Consider the following 20,491-nt stretch of genomic DNA (forward strand, 5'->3'; position numbering starts at 1 on the left):
GTGCAAATCAGAGACAATGTAAGCAGAATACAAGGCAGACCCCTTGTCAACCTATAAGACCTTTTATGTTCGGGCTCCTACCTGGTCTCTCTGCTCCTCAGCTCCAACCATTCCAGCTGGATTCATCACCTTTCTGTGCCTCGGTTCCACCAAGTTCTTTCTCATCTCAGGGCCTCTGCACTTAGCCTCCCCACTCCCTGAAATACTTTCCCTGGAACACGCTTGCCTGACTGCTTTCTCAGCTCAAATCACTGCCTGGGAGGGGCCTTCCCTAAACACTCTGGCTAGATGAAGAGGTAACGTCTACTCCCTGAGCACTCTTGTCCCATTTCCCTGGTTTATTTTTTTCTTAGAAGTGTTAATGATTTGAATTTTCCTCATTTATTTGTTTACTTATTTTTTATTTGTCTTCCTTATTAGAACATAATTTCTGTAAGGGCAGAGGCCTTTCTCATTTTGTTCACTGCTGAATTCCCAGTGTTAGAATAATCCTTGGCTCTTTAATGAACCTTAAATATTCTTCAGTGAGTGATTGAATAAATTGGATTAAATGGAAACACTAGCAATATTTTATATACCTGTACTTTTACTGATTGTCATTTTGATTAAGCCATAGTTTTTAATGGATTTAATGGTCAATCTTTTTTTTTTCCTCTCAACCAGTCATGTACACCTTCATGTGATCAGCCAGGATTTTGATTCTCCGTGCCTTAAAAACAAAAAACATTGGAATTCTTTTAATACAGAATACTTCCTAGAATCACAAGGTAAGCAGTGTTGTTTAGTTCTTATTTGTTTCACTTTCTCAGATGTTCTTATATGTTGCTTTAGTTGTTTCCCTAGATAATAACCTGGCCTCAAAAGCTCATGTACAACTTTGTATTCCCTATAAAGTTTCACCCATTAAAATAAACTGGATTGTTTGGGTTGAGTAGGATTGCCACTTTGCTGTGAGCAGCCTTCTCGGTGGTGGTGTTGGGGGCGGGGGGGGGGGGGGGGGGGGGGGGGGGGGGGGGGGGGGGCGGGACTAGAAAGCTGTTAAGTCAGAGTCAGAAAGGTGTTTTATTCTAACAACTGGAGACTTAAAGGTTGTCCTGAGAATTATTGGAGTTCATGGACGTGAAAGCTCTGAACAGTTGTTTCTTCTGCCATCAGCTGGGTAGGGGCTTAGGGGCTGCCTCATGTGAGGAGTGGCTGATTAACAGGGGAAGGCTGTATATGTGTAGAAGGAAGCATTTCCCGGGGTACGTACTTGGAACTTCAGTATTCTGGGACGTTAATGATGGCAGCTACCGCTGACCAAGGGCTAACCAGGGGTAAAGCACTGTGATAATAAGCCTTTGCTGTAAAAACATGGATTGCTTACATTGTGTCCCGAAGAAATGTAATTACTTCAAAAACAGATTGTTCAGATTTAGAATCTGATTCCCAGCAGTGAGTTAACCTCAAGTTTACTAGCTTTAGGATACCTGGCATATTTTTATTTGGAGTCAGATTTTCTCTTCTGGGGGGTATCTTGTATTGGCTTTCTAGAGTAGCTGGGCTCTGAATTTTTTTTCTTTGCCTGCAGCTGTGATAGAGATGGTACAGACCGCTGGCAGAGTGAGTGTCCGAGATGGGATGGCTGAGCTCTTGAAGCTGCCCCTCCGTTGTCATGAGTGCCAGCAGCTGCTGCCTTCCATTCCTCAGCTGAAAGAGCATCTCAGGAGGCACTGGCCAAAGTGATGTGGAGCCTGAACTTTTGCAGCAGGTGTGGCTGATTGTTTAGAGCAAATTTCTGGCACCTGTTCTGGATTCATTGTGAACTTTTATTTCTTGAATTAAAACATGCAGCTTCCCCCCCACCCCCCAAACAAATCTTCTTCTGTTCCCAAGTGGCTACAAAATGGACTGACTTGAAATGGTTCAGGAATTAGGAATTTGGGGTTGTTGTGGATGTGTTCTCTGGTGATGGTGGCTGGGACAGGCCTGACCCCCCAGTCTCCTGGATCCATGTCAGGTCTGACTAATGGGGAGCAAAGCCATATTTACACTGACCTAATGCAAGAAATGGAAGCAGAGAACAGGCTATATATTTCTGTTCCATACATTTAATCCTTCCACCTCAAAGGTTTGTGGTACCCTTCATTAGGGCAGCTACAGAGGTCTGGTATTTATCCTGAAGGTACTAATTGGTCTTGTTTTCTGATCTTAATCTGTTCCATAATATTCTTTCTCTTTCTTTTCTTCATGGAATAACTTAGTTTCTTCTGTCCCTTTCATTTTCTATCCAGAATCACCCATGCTTCCTTCTAAGGAAATATGTCTCACCAGTTCTTATTCACTGTGAGCAAACAGGCTTGGCAAAGGGGTGGAGAGATGGTTTTTTTCCCTAACATTAGAGGTTCCTGGCTGATGAAGAAATACTCAGCCACATGTTCATCAGGGTTCAACTGTCAAGCCTTCTTGCTGGCCTGCCTGGATCTTTTTGTCTGAAAATAAAGTTATTTGTTTGGGACAGCTATCTTAGGTAGCTGAAAATTGTTGGGAGTGCAGGTAATAGTCACAAATTCAGTTCTGATGCATGTAGAAATCATCGTTGACTGAAAAGTTGGACAGAACCCCATACCTTCATTTTTCATTCAGAACAAATTTGGTTTTAACTGGTGGAGCAAATCAGTTTTTGGATAATGTCAGAACTAAAGGTAAAAGGAAATCTAAGATGTTACTTTTCATTACATTGGTGATCTATTTGAGGATGTGACTCTTTTTGCTTTTGAGTTTGTTAAAAAAATAAAAGAATACCCTTAATAATAACTTCTTTCTGGAGAAAACCTCAATTCGAAAAACTGACCTCAGTTTTTTATAAACAAGATGATAACAAGATATCAAGATATCTTTTATAAACAAGATAAACAAGAGAGCTTCTTGGTTGAGTATGGGTATAGTCATATAGTCATAAATAGTAGTAATGATTATAGCAGCTAACACTTGTTCAACTCCTGTGTATCCAGGCATTATGCTAAATACCTTATTCAGATTATCGTATTTCTCACTGTATGTAATTCTATTCTATGGGGTAGGTACTCTTCTTATGACCCTTTAAAGGGTAAGATTTTAATAATCTGTAAAGGATCCTAGGCCTCAAAGTTGGTCTTGGTTCTGGGGCATCAAACTTATTTTCCCTGTTAGTTGAGGAATATAAATGTATTACTAACCAGTAGAGGCCATAGACTCCCAGGGACCTTGGACCTGGGCTGACCAAAAGCTTTCTGTGGCATTTCATCACTGATTTCTCTGAGGAGAGTCAGTTCCTTTAGAGCCCCTTTTCCATGTCTGATGCTATAAAGCCCCAAGAAACTTTGTTTCTAGAGGTATACTCCATTCTGATACCTGAGATCAGAATTGCTAGTTTCCTTCTACAACATGTAAACACCTGGACTTTATCTCAAAACTACTGAATCACAATCCTTTGGGCCTAAGAATCTGTATTATAAAACATTCAGGATGACTGTTTTTCATATTAAAGTCTGAGAACCATAGTATAAATGAACTCTGGGCTTCAAAGCCCTTTGCATTTCTGAAAGTTCCAGATTAGACTAAGCCCTGCCAGGATACACACACAGTTTTCTGGTTGGTTTTCTGGGCTAGTTGAAGGCCTTCCTTCACTTTTATTTCAGGATCCAGGGTCATTTTTGTTTCAGGATCCAGGGAGACCTTGGACATTAGAATGACTACTTCTAGGGACTAGCCCTTTGTTTCTGCAGGTCTGAGGAGAAGCCCTCTGGACCCATGTTTTTTTTTTTTTTTTTTTTTTTTAATTTTAAAAATTTATTTAGAGAGAGAGACAGCAGGGCAGGTGTAGAGAAAAAAGGAGAGAGAAAGAATCCCAAGCAGGCATTGCTCTCACAGTGTGGAGCCTGATGTGGGGCTCAAACTCATGAGCCCGGAGATCATGATCTGAGCTGAAATGAAGAGTTAGATACTTAACTGACTGAGCCACCTAGGCACCCCTGGCCCCAAGCTTTTCAGGACCAGACCTGGAGCTGACAACTGTACCTTTTCTTTTTTTCTTTTCTTCTTCTTCTTCCTCCTCCTCCTCCTCCTCCTCCTCCTCCTCTTCTTCTTCTTCTTCTTCTTCTTCTTCTTCTTCTTCTTCTAATATTTACTTATTTTGAGAGAGGGAGGGAAAAATCATGTGCTCTTGTGACGGGAGGAAAGGCAGAGAGAGGGAGAGAGAATCCCATGCAGGCTCTGAGCTGTTAGCATGGAACTTGACATGGGGCTTGAATCATGAGATCATGACCTGAGCCAAAATTAAGAGTTGGGTGCTTAACCACCTGAGCCACCCACATGCCCCAACTGTTCCTTTTCAATGGCACCCATCCCCTCCTGCTCAGATATTAGTCATGGAGGCTTGGTGTGGAACATGTGATGAACTTGGCTAACTGTAGGCTTAGCTAACCTTTCCTCTTCTGGGTCTGTCTGAGATATCCAGGTACAAGTGGTCCTTTCTGGGACCAGACCATACTTGAGATGATCACTGAGAGTCCTTGCAGGTTCAGGGATGTTTCCTGGAGCCTGGCATCTGGTCACATACACTGGATATGGCTGAATGTCAGAGATTTGGGGCTGATCTCTGTCAGAATTGGCCTGATGCCTCTCTGTCCCAGTAGCTACAACTTGGAGAGTTCCACAGAGCTCTGAAGATTCTTCCATAGACTAGATTAAAAAATATATTTATGATGAATGCCATGAAGCTCACTCCCCAGAATAATGTGTCTATACGCATTTTATGTGCCCTTGAAGTGCTTCCCTAAGGGGGTCTGTGAACCCCAATAACTTCTGCTCTGGAGGAAAAGGTCATCACTTTGCATGGGAGTTTAGGAGGTGTCTGGGATCACTATAAGGACTAGGAGAGAGACTTTATCTCTAGGATATTCTGAGATGCTCTCCTTTGATCTCATTGCTCCTCCCTCAACCCTTTGGTGCATATACATCCTGGGGGTTTCTGGCTGGAGATGGAATTCAGGCCCAGGAGCTGCTGGCTCTAGTTTAGCCACCACATTCAGGCAGGAATCTTGGGAAATGGAGAAATCTTAAGCAGGTCTGAGGGGTTCAGAACCCTGGCTGGCTGACTTATCATGAGCTATCCGAAAGGCAATGGATCTACATTACTAAAACCAGTCATCTGCATAAATAGATCAGCTATCTCATGCATATATCCCAGGATAGTGGGAGTGGCAATGTCTCTTGGGTACAGTATGTTAACAGTACTAACTGTGCTGGACTCAGTAAGTGATCTCTGACTAAGACAGATTTCGTTGAGGCCTCAGCCAATGTACTTGAGAGTTGCAGAACATTTAACTGAACTTCAGATAGGGTGTCCAGTGAACTTTTTAAAAATAGGTATTGCCAAAACAGTTAATTTAATTTTCTGCCTAATCAACAATGTTATATAGTTTAGCATGTTGATATTAAAATCAAAATGAGAATATTTGATAGGAAACTGCAACCAAGGAGAGACTTTATCACAGTGTATGTGATATATGATGATACATGTGATATATATGAGATATAATGAAGGAAAATTTGGAAGAGTGAGGTGACCACCTCTACATTCTTTGCTTAGCCAGGCTACACTGTGACTTTGAACAATATAATTTTTAGAAGAACAAATGTGAAATGAGGAGCCAGAAAAAGGACATGAAATATTGAGGTATATAGGCCCCATGCCACCACCTCTCCCAAGTGGGCTGTTGTTACATGATCACTAGAAAAAAATGGTCTTTCTTTCCTATTTATTCCAGACTTATTACTGTGTTAGAGTTGGGTGGAGTCTTCTCAAGGTACAGGGCATACTGGCATGGAAAAATAGAACAAATGCACATAACTCATATTTGTGACTCAAAGTTGTATTTCCTCCATTAGGGACTATCCTCTTTTACCTTAGCCCCATCATAGCTGAGGCAAGGCAGCAGTTTTATTAACATAAAATGGTTGAATATGGGTGGTTACTTCATCTCTAGCCAGGAAGCCAGATTTATAATCGAGTTCTTTTGTTGCTTAAAGAAAAGGTAGATATGATGATAGGGCTGAACTGGAAACCTGAAACTGAACAAGTGAATGCTTTATATGAGAACATGAAGAATATACCTTAAATAGTTTATAATAGATCTTAAGTCAGAGCTGAAGAAAAGGGCTCTCAAATTCCATTAGACTCTCTAAACTGGAATAGTCTACTCTTTTTTTTTTTTTTTTTTTAATTTTTTTTTTAAATTTATTTCTAGGAGAGAGAGAGAGACAGCGTGAGCAGGGGAGGGTCAGAGAGAGAGGGAGTCACAGACTGAAACAGGCTCCAGGCTCCGAGCTGGCAGTCAGCACAGAGCCCGACGCGGGGCTCGAACCCACGAACCGCGAGATCATGACCTAAGCGAAAGTCGGACGCTTAACCGACTAAGCCACCCAGGCGCCCCGGAGTAGTCTACTCTTGATATCTTAATTTCTTAACTTTTTCTCTTTTTCTTCCTTTCTTTTTAATTTTTTGACAAACTCTGCCATAAAGGAATAGGTTTTGAGTTTTAGAGTCTATTAATGATTAGTGTTCTGATGCATTTTTAGCATTATTTAGACCATTATTGAATGACTTATCAAATCAGAGACACACTCAAGTGCCTGAGTGTTCCTTTGTCAGCAGCTGCTCTCTACCCAAATTTTAAGGAAGGGAGAAGGCAGGATGTGGGGCAGTGGGAAAGGAAGTAAGACCTCTAGGATTTTGGGCCACACACTATTCAACTCTTTTGCCTGTTCCATTTTGCAAATTTATTTTGAGACCATCTATTTCAACTTCCTCAGTTTTTAGAAGGCAGCTGGGACTTAGAGATTTATGGGGCTCATTTAGCAATTTAAACCAGATATTGGCCTTTATTACAATCCTCTCTTTGTTCCCAGATCCTCTCAGATACTGCAATCTTCTTCTTCTTATTATTATTATTATATTATTTTAAAGTAAACTCTGCTTCCAGTGTGGAGCTTGAACTCGTGACCCCAAGATCAAGAGTTGCATGCTCTACCGACTAAGCCAGCCAGTCACCGTAGACATTGACATCTTATTTGAGAATAAGGATCAGCCACTCTCCTAAGTCCCACTCACTTCTGTCCTGCCTCATAATATTTTTTTCATATAAATGCAGAGGAAAAAAAATCACCTTAGAGTTGTATTTGAGGCTCAGCTGCCTTCCATGTTGGTTGTGTAGCACTGGGGCAGTCATTTAACCTCTCTGGCCTCAATTTCATCATTTGTGAAATGGAAATAAAATATGTACCTCCCATGTTGACTGAGGATTAAACAAGCATGAACATGAAAAGGACCAGGCAGTGGGGTGGTCCAGCATTCAGTCCTAGTCTCCTTGCCCAAACGAACCCTATCTGACCTGTGAAGCCTCAGTGAGTATTCTCTCAAGCAGGCTCTTTTGCATTTCCAACCTTGGTTTCTCATATGTATGTATGTATAGGTATGTATGTATTTTAAGTAGGCTTCATGCCCATCATGGAGCTCAACACAGGGCTTCAACTCACAATCCTGAGATCAAGGCCCAAGTTGAGATCATGAGTTGTGGTTAACCATCTGAGCCACCCAGGTGCCCCTTGGTTTTTCATATTTATAACCAGGACCTTGGATTAGATTATAGTAAGATCTGAGTCCTCAGCCTTCAGCTGGTTAGTTCCCATTGCTCTGTCCTCTGGGTCTTTTTTTTTTCCCCCCCTAAAACCGAATTTAGTGAATAAACTTTCTAAAGCACAAGAAATTCTTTGCACTCATGCCTATCAGGGAGGCAAAGGGCATAGCTGAATTTCTAGGGGCTTAAATGACATCATTAGGCTCCCTTTTCATTTCTTAGTTCTGCTTTTCTGTGTTGACTCTCTCCAGAGGGCAGCAAGAACAGGTGTGGGCCTCAGAGTGAGAGAGCTCAATCCTCTCCATCCCTTACCCCTCCACATTTCTACAAAGCACAGAAAAGACACTGACTTCTTCGCTTAGGTCACATACTCATCTCTAGACTAATTATGTGTCTTATAGGTAGATGGCATCCTCTGGCCATCTCAAGTAACAGGACCGTCTTGAGGTGAGGGGTGGAGGGCCACAAGTCTGATGGTCCCGCTAGAATTTCATGGACGAGGGAAGAGCAGTTTGCAGAAATAGTAGTTGATTACAACTCATGTGGACTGAACACATCATCCCCATGTGCTGGTAGCTCCTTTGGCTCCGTACTGTGGCCATGGGATCTAAGACTGAAAAGGAGGCAAATAGTCCCAGACTTCTGGCAGCTCCAAGTTGGAAAGTTGACACAATCCACTGCCCCCACTACTGTCCTGTATTGTTTGCTTTGATTGGAAGAAAACCTATATCATGTTTTCAAATTTAATGACTAGCTACTATTAGCCAAGGACCTTTGGCAGAAATTTCTCCAGAAACTATAGGGTGTACTCTTACAATGCTGTTTGGAGTTGCCAGGGTTCTCGGGCACCTCTGAGTCCTGGTTCACCAATAGACCATCAATCTTTGCTGCTCTTTCCTTGGCTGCATTCTGGAGATAGGAGGCCAGGGCCAGGGCAGAGAAGTGGGTTTTCAGGGGTGCTTGAAAAGCCAGTTGAGCAGCTGGATTCTTATCCACTATGGACAGCATTTCCACTGTAATAAATATTCTCTAAGTTACTAAATACCCAGAGAATTGCCCAGTGACTAGGGAACAGAAACTTACTTTTGCTTTCAAGAACCCAGGAAAGGGAAAATGTTCATGACAGAGCAATGGTAGGAAGTATGTCAAATACTAAAATGTGATCCCTCTGGCTGGTCAGGCATTAGGGAAGAGACCCAAGGTTTTGGAGAGGCCCCCCTAGACACACCTATCTGAATTACCTACCTGAGAAACTGGTAGACTATTTGTCCCCTTAATGTGAATGACAGGAAGGTGGCCTCTGCAGGTGGGAACTTTTGGCCCACACTCACATTCAGATGTTATTACTGGTGTTCCATCAAGTACCCAATGAAATTCAGTGAACCTAGAATAATAGGATCCCAATAAAATTTTCTTGAGCAAATGAAACCTTGTGTCATGCTTTGAAAGCAGAAAGAAAACAGAACTCTTTCTGTTGCAGCTGATTTAAATGTCAAGTGTGTTGTGAGGCTGCATCTTTGGCTTTCAGAAACATTTTGATAAATATTCTGTTGCCATTGTTTATGGACAGTGTATCTCTTATGAATCAGAATTAGTGGAACATAAACATGTTAAGATTTTCTCATATAATGTTCCAGATACATTTTCGAAATCTTGCTAACAACAGGTGATCAGGGCTATTGGGGTTTTCCATACCTTTTCTAAGAGAGCTCTATTTTTTGGGATTACTATCTTTGGCCACCAGGTGGCAATATTTGAACAGTAAATTCTTAATCTGTTTCATAATCCAAAATTTCGTTTTATGTAATTCTTTTATGTTTCAGAATCAGTGCTTCAAAATAAAATATGTAATTTTTTTTTAATGTTTTTCATTTATTTCTGAGAGAGAGAGACAGCGTGAGCAGGGGAGGGTCAGAGAGAGAGGGAGACACAGAATCCAAAACAGGCTCCAGGCTCTGAGCTGGCTGTAGCACAGAGCCCAATGCGGGGCTCGAACCCATGAACCTTGAGATCATGACCTGAGCCAAAGTCGGACGCTTAACTGACTGAGCCACTCAGGCGCCCCTATGTAAGTTTTTTTTTTTTTTTTTTTTTTTTAAAGTAAGGCTGATATGTGTTTAACTGATCTCCTGATTAAGGTAGAAGTTTGAGAGAAAACCAGGGTATAGGTAAGAATACAAAACATGCACGATTGATGATAAGGGGAGGATATTTGGCTTGAAGGTTAGACTCTAACATTAACTAGAGCCAGGGCTGAGGCCTGATTCTGGAATTTATCAGATGAAAGTTTTAAGGCATGTCAAATGCATGGTAGGCCTTGAATGTATGATAGCTTATTTCCTTCCATTTCTTAATTTGACCCCAAGATTAGTAACTCTTGTACTCATCACAGGTATAACTGGGAGTAGTGCTGGGAACAGACACTCCTGGGCATATCCTTGAAAGTGGGGTTATTTTTACATTGAGATAACTCTTGTTAAGTCTCTGGTGGTTTGATATTAGAGGAAGCACTGTCGCAGCGAGACAGATGATATAGAGAAGGTAAAAGGGCATGTGTGCATTTTCCATGGGTTAGCTTCCCTCAAAACCTCCTTCGGATACAAGAACTCAGTTTCATTTCTGTCCTCCAGCTTTTCCAAGAATTTTGTCTTCTAAGTTGGCAGAATAAATGTCCCAGCCTAAAGCAGTGTCAGAGTGTTAGAGCTGAAAAGAATTCTACAAACCAGGATCTTTTGAAAGAGTCACAGATTCAGGGGATTTGGTGAAAGCTATGGGTCCTTTATCCATACAATTTTCAAACAAATCAATCATCCATGAATTTCCTAGGGCAAAGGTTCTCAACTGGCTTGTGTGTGTGCGTGTGAGTGTGTGTGTGCATGCGTGTGTATACACCACATAGGCCCTGATTATTTTGAACCATCTGGTAGGGCTTTTTTCTAAGCCACACACAGAAAGTCACACTACTCCCATGGAATGGCATCTAATGCCCTTGGTGCTTTGGGTAGACAAATGTTTAATCTCTTGCCTTGAGACTGTATTACAACTCTTTAATCTAGTAGACTCTGATGTCCCATTGAGTGGTTTGAGACACAGAAATGATTGTTATAACTCCAGTGACAAACTTCTGTCCTTAAACACCAAGAGTACTTATATTTCCAAATTGATACTGGGAAAAAATATACTAAAATGTTAATTAGTAGTCATCTTTGAATGGTGAGAATGTTACATTGTGTAGATTTCTTCTCTCTCTCTTTTTCTTTCTCTCTTCCTCCCTCCCTCCCTCTCTCTCTGTCTTTTCTTTTTTTCTTTCCTTCCTCCCTCCTTCCCTCCCTCCCTACCTCCCTTCCTTCCTTCCTTCCTTTCTTCCTTCCTTCCTTCCTTCCTAGAGGCTTGATCTCATGACTGTGAGATTGTGACCTGAGCTGAAATCAGTAGTCAGACACTTAACTGACTGAGCCACCCAGGCACCTCTATAATGCAGATTTCTAATTAACTACAATGAATATGTATTTAGGAATGTGAGAAAACCTAGATTTTATTTTTTAAAAAATAGATCACAAGAGAACATAATCAACATTCAGTTACTTATATTAGTGGCTGATAAAACAAAAAATGGCTAATAATTTTGGTAAGATCAGTTCTCCAGACTTATAGAGAGGCAGGAAGACATCCCACAAGGCCAAATTCCAAGCTGTAACAGGTTCAGTTGGGCCTGAGGAGGACACAAATGAAGGTAAATTCAAGTTTTGGATCTGATTTCCCTTTTACTAGATCTAGAAAAGTATATTTTTCTGTTTGCCCCCAACCTTAATCTCTGTTTTACAGAGATACCAACTACATTTTTGTTCAAAATTCTTGTCCTAGCAGCTTCCTGTTTGTATTTATAAATGTCTTTCAGCAGCTGTTGAGGTCCCATAATTTACCTTGAATATTATGTTGATGTGATGTTATATTAAGTTCCAATTTTGAACCATCCTTGAGTTCTGGGGATGAACCCCCTTGGTTCCTGAGGGCTACATTTTCTTTTTTCTTTTTTTTTTTTTAATGTTTTATTTATTTCTGAGAGAGAGAGAGAGTGTGAACAGGGGAAGGTCAGAGAGAGAGGGAGACACAGAATCTGAAACAGGCTCCAGGCTCTGAGCTACCTGTCAGCACAGAGCCCAACGTGGGGCTCAAACCCATGAACTGTGAGATCATGACTTGAGCCGAAGTCGGACGCTTAACCAACTGAGCCACCCAGGCGCCCCCTGAGGGCTCTGTTTTCAATGTTGCTTGGACTTGAAATATTTTTGATGGATGGGGATGGGGGGTGAGTTCTATAGATTCATGTGTGAAAGCTTTGTGGCCTGGAACCCAGACTTCTGATATAAAGCATGAGGAGATGAGGGGGAGCAAATGGAAACTGAATGAAAAAATCAGGACTTGGAGAACAGTTAGGAGTTTGGCTTGGTAGATCAGTTCTAGGGTATCCTTTGTGGTAGAGAATTCAAGTAATGGGAGAGATGGAGATCTGACTTCTGCATGGTAACCCTACATGATAAAGAGGGAGGGAGGAGAAGGATGAAAAGAGATACATGAGGTGAACATTTGGGGAAGACTTTGAGGCATTTGGGAAGTGGGAGCTTTGGAGTGGTCTGGAAAACTGCAGAAGATTCGAGAGGAATTTGGAGAAGGGTTTTTCTAGCTGGATATGAACTGGATGTCTGCAATGTTTTTGATAGATGTCAGCAAAGATTATATACTTTATTCTTTTTTTAATTGGAATTTTGATCGCTGTTCTTATTTCTCATATCTTGCATTGTGTGTTTCTTTCTTGATTGCATTTGCTAGATGTTTTCTTATATTTATTATAAAGTGTTATTTTTCAGAAAAGTAATTCTTGGATTTGTTACTTTCATGACTTTATAATTTGTTTTTGCCCTATTTCTTTAGTCTTTGTTATTTTTTCTATATTTTTTGAGTCAAATACTGAGTTCATATACATTAATATTAAGACATCTCTTTTCTTTTTATCAATTGAATTTTTAAAATAGTGAAAATATTTATGACTGTGAATTGAATGTTGGGTTCGACTGAGACTTATGAAGATGGCCTTGGCTGTTGATAGCAAGGAAATGTTTAATCTACTTCCAGCACCTGAGTCATCAGGTTTCCTTGTGTTGGTCAGAGAAGGCATATGTCTAAGATGGTAAAGTGGAAATGGCATGTTATCCCTCCCTAGGATAAGGTTTTGTTCTTAGTATGCTTCACAAATATTTTTCCTTCCTGTTTTCCTATAAATGAGTAATCACGTTAGGGTATTCTCATCTTTTTTCTCCTTACCTGCACCACAACAATGAAACAGTATGGGACAAGGATCTGCTGTTAGTCTTTTATATTAGATGATTTTAAACCTCAACATTCTCTTTTCAAGATTGGAATTTGCATTTCAGCTTTATTGGTACAACAAAAAATTTTATCCCTGGTTAAAGGATTTTTAACTTTAGTGAAGTACAATTTATTTATTTTTTATGAATTGTGCTTTTGGTAATGTAAAGTCATCGACAAACCCAGGGTCACCTGGATTTTATCTCATGTTGTCTTCTAGGAGTTTTATAGTCTAGATTTATTAATTTTTTGCCTGTGAATGTCTAAAGAATTTTTAAGCATTGCCTACTGGGAAAATTTTTTTATATGAAGTGTCTCTTTTCTTCCTTCCCTCCCAACGTTTTCTTCCTTGTAATGAGAATCTGTGATTAGAGAGAAGACTTTCAAGGGAGAAACATAAAACTGCCAGCAGAAGGCCATGCAACTTAGACTAGAGGGTGAGGCATCCACTTCCTGTCCAGCTGGTTTTTCTTCATCTGACAGCAGTGGGGGTGGGGAGGGTGGATGCCTTCCCTGGGCCACATGTGCCAAACTGTTTCCAACTCCATTGTGGCCATCAGTAGGATTCCCTCACCGCCCGCCTGTGCCTACTTGCCAGTTCACAGGCACCATGAAATGGGAGCAGTTTAGAAAACCATGCATTTACCACAGTATTATAATCCCAAAGTCACTTCAACATTTGGGGGAAAATGAGCAAGGACAGCTACCACCAATGGATGGTAAGTGCGAAAAGTCAGTTTTTTGTAGAAGGTGTGATTGAATTGTCACAATTTGGAAAGAACTTGTCACAGTGTGTGATCTGCCCAGAGGCACTCTCCAAAACACCATAAAATCCTCCAGGAATCTTTTCATCCTTTGGAAACTGCAGTTTGCATTTCCAGGAGCCTGGCTGACGTGCTGAGCACAGTGTTCTATAAAGGCAGAGTTTGTTTTTTAGTTACTGGCGGTGGCAGGAACACCAGAGTGACATTTACGTTTGAGAAAGAGATGGGAACTCATTCATGAGAGCAAGATGGGCACAGAGAGCATTAGGCTACCAGGCATGCGGGTGAGCAGTGAAGACAGGGTGGTCACTGAGGACAAAAGGAATTCTCATGCTATGTTTGCCATGAGAAAGAGAAATTGGTCCCTTGAAGATGAGATCTCTTTTATGGGGAAATTCCTGCTGGGGACTAGGTAATATGGTCTGCTGGGAATAGAGGCACTAAACAAACAGTACAGAGGCTCCATGTGTGCCAGTCATCAGCCTTGGCAGCGATGCCATGAGGAAGATGGCTTTAGTTTCATTTTGCTTGAGGAATTTACAGCTCAGTGTGGTTATGACCCAGTCTAAGGTAGGGAGTGGAGGATTGGATAATCAGAAGATAGAACTCTTTCCTTATGTTCACGTGCCGTCTTCTGTCCCTTAAACTGGTTCCTGAGCCTTGAATTTCAGTCACGGCATGTTAGCAGCCAAGTTGAGAATGGCCAAGCCTGACTGAGGTGAAGGCAGTAACTTGGGTGGCTGGGGCATGTTATGTTATTCTTTCCTTAGTCCCCTTCATATCAGCACCTGTAAAACTGTCTACCCTGAAGGATTACTGAGAGTTTTTTTTTTTTAATGTTTTTTTAATTTATTTTTGAGAGAGAGAGAGGGAGGGAGGGAGGGAAGGGCAGAGAGAGAGGGAGAGAGAGAGAATCCCAAGCAGGCTCTGCACGGTCAGCGCAGAGCCTGATATGGAGCTCAAACTCACAAACCATGAGATCATGACCTGAGCCAGTCAAGAGTTGGTTGCTTAACTGAATGAGTCATCCAGAGCTCCCTTGTAGGATTATTGAGAGTATTAAACGAAATGAGGGTAAAGCAATTGGTAGATGGTCAATAAATATCTATGATGATTACAGCAAAACATTGGTTTCAAAGGAAACTTAATGGTAGAATTGGTTCAATCTATTTATTTATAGGAATTCTTGTTTTTTTTGCGCACATAAGGAATGACACAAAAATGAATAGTTTTAAGATTCATTTTGGTAGATGCCAAATATACCCTCAGACCAAATAAAATGTTCTTGTTCTTGACAAAACAAGTCATTTTAATGCAAAAGAATTTCAAGAAAAATAAATTAGTCCCTTCTTCAAAGATAAGGGCTTGAAGCACTAATTAATTAATAAACTGTTCAGTTTTGAAGGGGGAAGATAATCTGATAAGTGAAGATTTTAAGTGAATTTACTCCACAAGTGTTTGGAACTACAGTCAACTTCTAGATTAAACTCCCTGTCATTTGTCCAGGTGTAGATGAACTCATTTGTTGTACCTGTATGAAAAGTAAACATTTTGTAGAACTATAAACTCCTGTCATTGTTATAGTATCCATCCTCTTGGTCCTTTGTTATGGAAAAGTTTTCTTTGTGTTCTATCCATACAAGACCTCTGAGACTTTAAACCAATGTGACTAATAGCAAAGATGATCAGCAAGGCATCTCTTTCTGTGGCTCATTTCTTTCTGGATGGGGCTATTCTATACATGTAACATATTGTGTTTAGCACATTATCTGCTCCCTATTTAAAACCTGAAGGGGAGTTGTCCAAAAGGAAAGCGAAGGACCTTTAAAAGATGAACAGTGCAGGCAGATTCTTTGCTCACAATCATGTTTGTAGGCTAGCCTAACAGGACTTTGTGTTACAGTTAAAAGTGGTTTTCAACTGCTTTTTAGTTTCTCATCACCATATTCATATGGCTTTCTATTTCTGGGGAGAAAAAACATAATTTTTGTCTTTTTAACAGAATTAATCTAATTGCACAGTCTTTTTCAACCATACAAAAGCCAAAATTAAAAATGAGCCAACAGGAATAATTATGACTCACAGAAGAGGTAAATGATCTGATATGTAGTTCTTGTGTTTTGAGGGATTTGACATCAACAGAAAAAGGATTTTTCTGAAGAAAAACAAAAACAACTTATCATTCAATCTACAATGTATTTTAGCTATAGACTGTTCTGTTAACAATTTATTTAATGTTTTTCTGATTCATTTGGTGCTTAACGAAGGGATTACTTTAGCTCTTGCATCTCAATTCATTGTTGTATGATTCTTCGATCTCAATTTTCATTGACTGGTGAGATAGAATAATTATTGTAAGAGATTTTAGTGTGTGCATATCAAAACTGGATATCTCCGGGGGTAAAAAAAAAAAAAAAAATGAGGACATATAGGATTTGAACAATAGAATAAGTAAACTTTGTGCATATGTGTGTGAACACCCACATGTACACATGCACTCATTAGTATAGGAAAAAGACCTTCCGTCCTTTGAATAAAGAAGAAACATTTTTCTCCTCCCCATGGAATATTTAAAACAGTTGGTCCCATGTTTGACCACAAAGAAAATTTTGATATGCCTTTGTATTGTTTCACTTTCTGCAACAGTCATGCATTACTTTCATAATGCAAACAACATCAGAATAAAGACAACATTTTAAAATGTGTTTGCTCTATTTCTAATGTTTAGAATAATGTGTGGCACATATTAGATGCTCAATAAATGTTGGCTACATAAGTAAACAAATGGATTTTAATAACATTTGTTGAGTACCTGCTATGTGCCAGGCACTGAACAGCAGGTATTGCCCGATAGTCGTGTGGTCTAAAGCCATCTGAGTTAAACAGATTTTGGTTTAACATGTGCTCTCAAACATAACCAGCAGATAACAAGTCTGCAGTCATTCCTTTAGCCCATGATGGGCTATACCTGTTCTCCAACTGCATTGTAAGGGCTCCTGCTTAATTGGTTTATTTAATACTTTTGATATGCAAGTATACATTTCTCACACTTCAGATGATAGTTTAAAGAGTGAGGGAGGAGTGATAAGGGCATATGGACGAGGGAAAGCTTTCTGACACTGAACATGCTGATTGCACTAGGTAACTCTGACATCCTTTACCAAGAAGAAGAAGTCTGTTATCTCTAAGCACATTGGCCCTTTGGTTGTTTACTTATGATTATTTTTTACTTGTTATCTGGAAATACGTTCTTTTTAATTTAAAATATTTTTCATTAAAAATATCTTTCATTTAAAAATATTTCTTTCCTCTTTTCAAAATGTTGGCTCAGTTGATGGGGTTGAGTTTTTGCTGTAATTGCTGACTTCGTTAATTGTAATAGGCATTCCTTCTGAATTACAGTGCATACTCGTTTTCTTGGATATTCCAAAGTAAAGGAAGAGCTCATGATTGATTTAGGCTTTTGACTTGTTTCTTATTAAGCATTTGCTTACAATTTGGAAATGTTTGCTCCCCATAGGCAAAATTAGCACCAATGTTAAAGGTATTAGATTTTTCTACTATATAATGTGTTGTGCATCTTAATTAATAGCAGACAGAGTTATAGGATATGTCTGTGTTTTTTCTCCTTTTTGTTTTTTTAAATATATCAATTATTGAGAACTTAGTATGTGCTGGACACTAAACAAAGCTCTTTAAGTAATTTAATTCTTTTATTCCTCATAACAATCTTATAAACAGGCATGCTGAAGATAAAAAAATTAGTAACAGAGATTGTTCCTGGCTCCAAGTCTGTGCTCTTAACCACGGTGCTACACTTCTCCTGTCTATTCCATGGTCATATTTGGGAACTGGCCTTATACTAGAATATCTTCATTTTAGAAGAAATATTTAAAAATTAAAAAAATCGGGGTGCCTGGGTGGCTCAGTTGGTTGAGTGTCCGACTTCGTCCAGGTCATGATCTCACAGTTTCTGGGTTCGAGCACCACACATTGGGCTCTGTCCTGACAGCTCAGAGACTGGAGCCTGCTTCAGATTTTGTGTCTTCCTCTATCTCTGCTCCTCTGCCACTTGTGCTTTGTCTCTCCCTCACACAAAAATAAAATAAACATTAAAAAATTTTTTAATGGTTTTATTTATTTTTGAGAGAAAGAGAGAGAGTGGGAGTGGAGAGGGGCAGAGAAAGAGAGGGAGACACAGAATCTGAAGCAGGCTCCAGCCTCTGAGCTGTCAGCACAGAGCCCAAAACAGGGCTCAGATTCAGGAACCATGAGATCAAGACCTGAGCTGAAGTCGGATGCTTAACCAACTGAGCCACCCCAGCACCCCAGAAGAAATGTTTAGAAGAAAATGTTCATTACATCTTTTCAAGTAAAATTCAAGTATCCTGATCCCTGACTGTAGCCCCCAGCTTTTCCATAGCTTCATTTCCATTCTATCTGTTTTTACCACTGTCAAGATTTTCAATTCCTTGGTCCCTCTGCTTCCTCCCAGTTTAGTAAACCCATTTAGATGTTCTTTCTTCTCTATGAGCCTCATGTTTGATCATCTAAAATATTCTCCCACAATGGGAGACCTGGCTGGGTTACTCGGTAGAGCCTGTGACCGTTTTTAATTTTTTTTTTAAAGGAAATTTTTTTTAAATGTTTTATTTATTTCTAGGAGAGAGAGAGAGAGAGAGAGAGAGAGAGAGAGCGTGAACAGGGGAGGGTCAGAGAGAGAGGGAGTCACAGACCGAAACAGGCTCCAGGCTCTAAGCTGGCAGTCAGCACAGAGCCCGACGCGGGGCTCGAACCCACGAACCGCAAGATCATGACCTAAGCGAAAGTCGGACGCTTAACCGACTAAGCCACCCAGGTGCCCCGACCGTTTTTAACTTTTATTATTATTTTTTATTTTAGAGAAAGAGAGAAAGAGCTTGTGAGTGGGGAGAGGGGTGGAGGGAGAGAGAGAAGCTCAAGCAGACTCCACACTCAACATGGAGCCTAAGGTGGGGCTTGATTTTACCACTGTGAGACCATGACTTGAGACGAAATCAAGAGTTGGACACCCAACTGACTGAGTCACCCAGATGCCCCAGAGTGTGTGACTCCTGATCTCAGGGTTGTGAGTTCGAGCCCCATGTTGGATGTAGAGATTTCTTAAAAATGAAATCTTAAGAAACATTCTCCCACAAATACTCCTTTTACTTCTATTGCTAAACCTAGTTTACTGTATCCCAACCCAGGATTGATGCCTCAGTTTGCTTCCTTTGCTCCTATCTTCAGATTAGCTAGTTGATATTAGACAAAAAAATAAGTAGGCCTTGTAATAAACCTTGCACATTGGTACCACTACTCATTTATGGCCTTAAATTCTTGTTAGGCTCTCCTTTTGTTCTGTGGCATTGCTGTTTTCAGGTTCCTTCTTCATTGTTTTTAACAACGGTGTCATGGGGCGCCTGGGTGGCTTAGTCGGTTAAACGTCGGACTTTCGCTTAGGTCATGATCTTGCGGTTCGTGGGTTCGAGCCCCGCGTCGGGCTCTGTGCTGACTGCCAGCTCAGAGCCTGGAGCCTGTTTCAGTCTGTGACTCCCTCTCTCTCTGACCCTCCCCTGCTCATGCTGTCTCTCTCTCTCTCTCCTAGAAATAAATAAAACATTAAAAAAAAACCAAAAAAAAAAACAATGGTGTCATGTCAGTACCATTGTCCTGAAGTTCTCACTTCCCTTACTCTTAGCTATGTTTTCTCCTGCTTCATCAAACAAATAGAGGCCATTAAAGTATTATCTTGTTCAGCGTTCCATCCCTTTATTGTCACTCATCTACATGCATACCATTCTTGACTTTCTTCCACAGGATAAGGGGAACTCCTTCCTATACAAATCCAACTCCTCACCTTGACCACAAGTCCAAGATGGAAGCATCTGTGTTCTGGGCAGGAGGATGGAGGAGAAGATGAAGAACGGGTTCAAGGACTCACATATACTCTCCGAGGAAGTTTTCTGGAATTTCCTCTATGACTCTACTTTTTATATTATCCTAGCCGGAATTCAGCCACAAGCCAAAGGTGAACAACCTTTAAGGGCAGCTGTGAAATATAACCTTTATTTTGGGCAAATCCATGCCCAAGTAAAATTTTTACTATTACAGGAGCAGCACAGAATGGAAATTGGAGATAGTGAACAGTCTCTGTCAATGTTCCTTTGCACATGAAAAAACTTGAGTTGCTTCTCCTTTTCCTTATTTTTTACTTATATTGCAAATATTTTACAAATATTACCTTTTAATTTTGTACTCTTCAGTTTTGTTTATGCTGTCATCACACAGAGGTTTTTTGTTTTTTTTCTTTTTTGTTTGTTTTAATTTGAGAGAGAGAGAGAGAAAGAGAGAAAGAGAGCATGAAGTGGGGAGAAGGGGAGAAGGAGAGAGAGAAAATCCCAAGCAGGCTCCACACTCAGCACAGAGCCCAATGCAGGCTTGATACGGAACTCGATCCCATAACCCTAGGACCAGGACTCAAGCCAAAATCAAGAGTGGGACACTCAACCGACTGAGCCACCCTGGTGCCCTAGGCATTCCACTTAATAAAACAAATGCCTTGTTTCTGGATTTTATATTTTGCTTAAGTAGGCCTTCCTTATCCATATGTTCTCATGTTTTCTTTTGGTACTTTTATACTTTTGTTTTTTTACTTTAGATCTTCATTATATGTGGAATTTA

At 40.4% G+C, this 20,491-nt stretch overlaps 1 protein-coding gene across 5 annotated transcripts in view; it reads left to right on the top strand.

Annotated features, from left to right (window-relative positions):
• APTX (aprataxin) overlaps positions 1-20,138 on the top strand; it is a 37,328-nt gene extending 17,190 nt beyond the window's left edge. For 4 of the 5 annotated variants that reach the window (XM_039247098.1, XM_039247100.1, XM_039247101.1 and 1 more), the window contains 2 exons: positions 664-767; positions 1,571-2,778. In XM_039247098.1, coding sequence (XP_039103029.1) covers positions 664-767; positions 1,571-1,725 — 259 coding nt within the window. In that variant the 3' untranslated portion in view covers positions 1,726-2,778. Of the gene's footprint in view, positions 1-663; positions 768-1,570; positions 2,779-19,627 lie in introns of those variants that run through there. The other variant, XM_039247099.1, reaches the window with a different exon arrangement.
• The last annotated feature ends 353 nt before the right edge of the window (positions 20,139-20,491 follow it).

The sequence above is a fragment of the Hyaena hyaena genome, unplaced genomic scaffold (genome assembly GCF_003009895.1).
Source record: "Hyaena hyaena isolate Hyena2069 unplaced genomic scaffold, ASM300989v1 scaffold_289, whole genome shotgun sequence".
Classification (NCBI taxonomy): domain Eukaryota; kingdom Metazoa; phylum Chordata; class Mammalia; order Carnivora; family Hyaenidae; genus Hyaena; species Hyaena hyaena.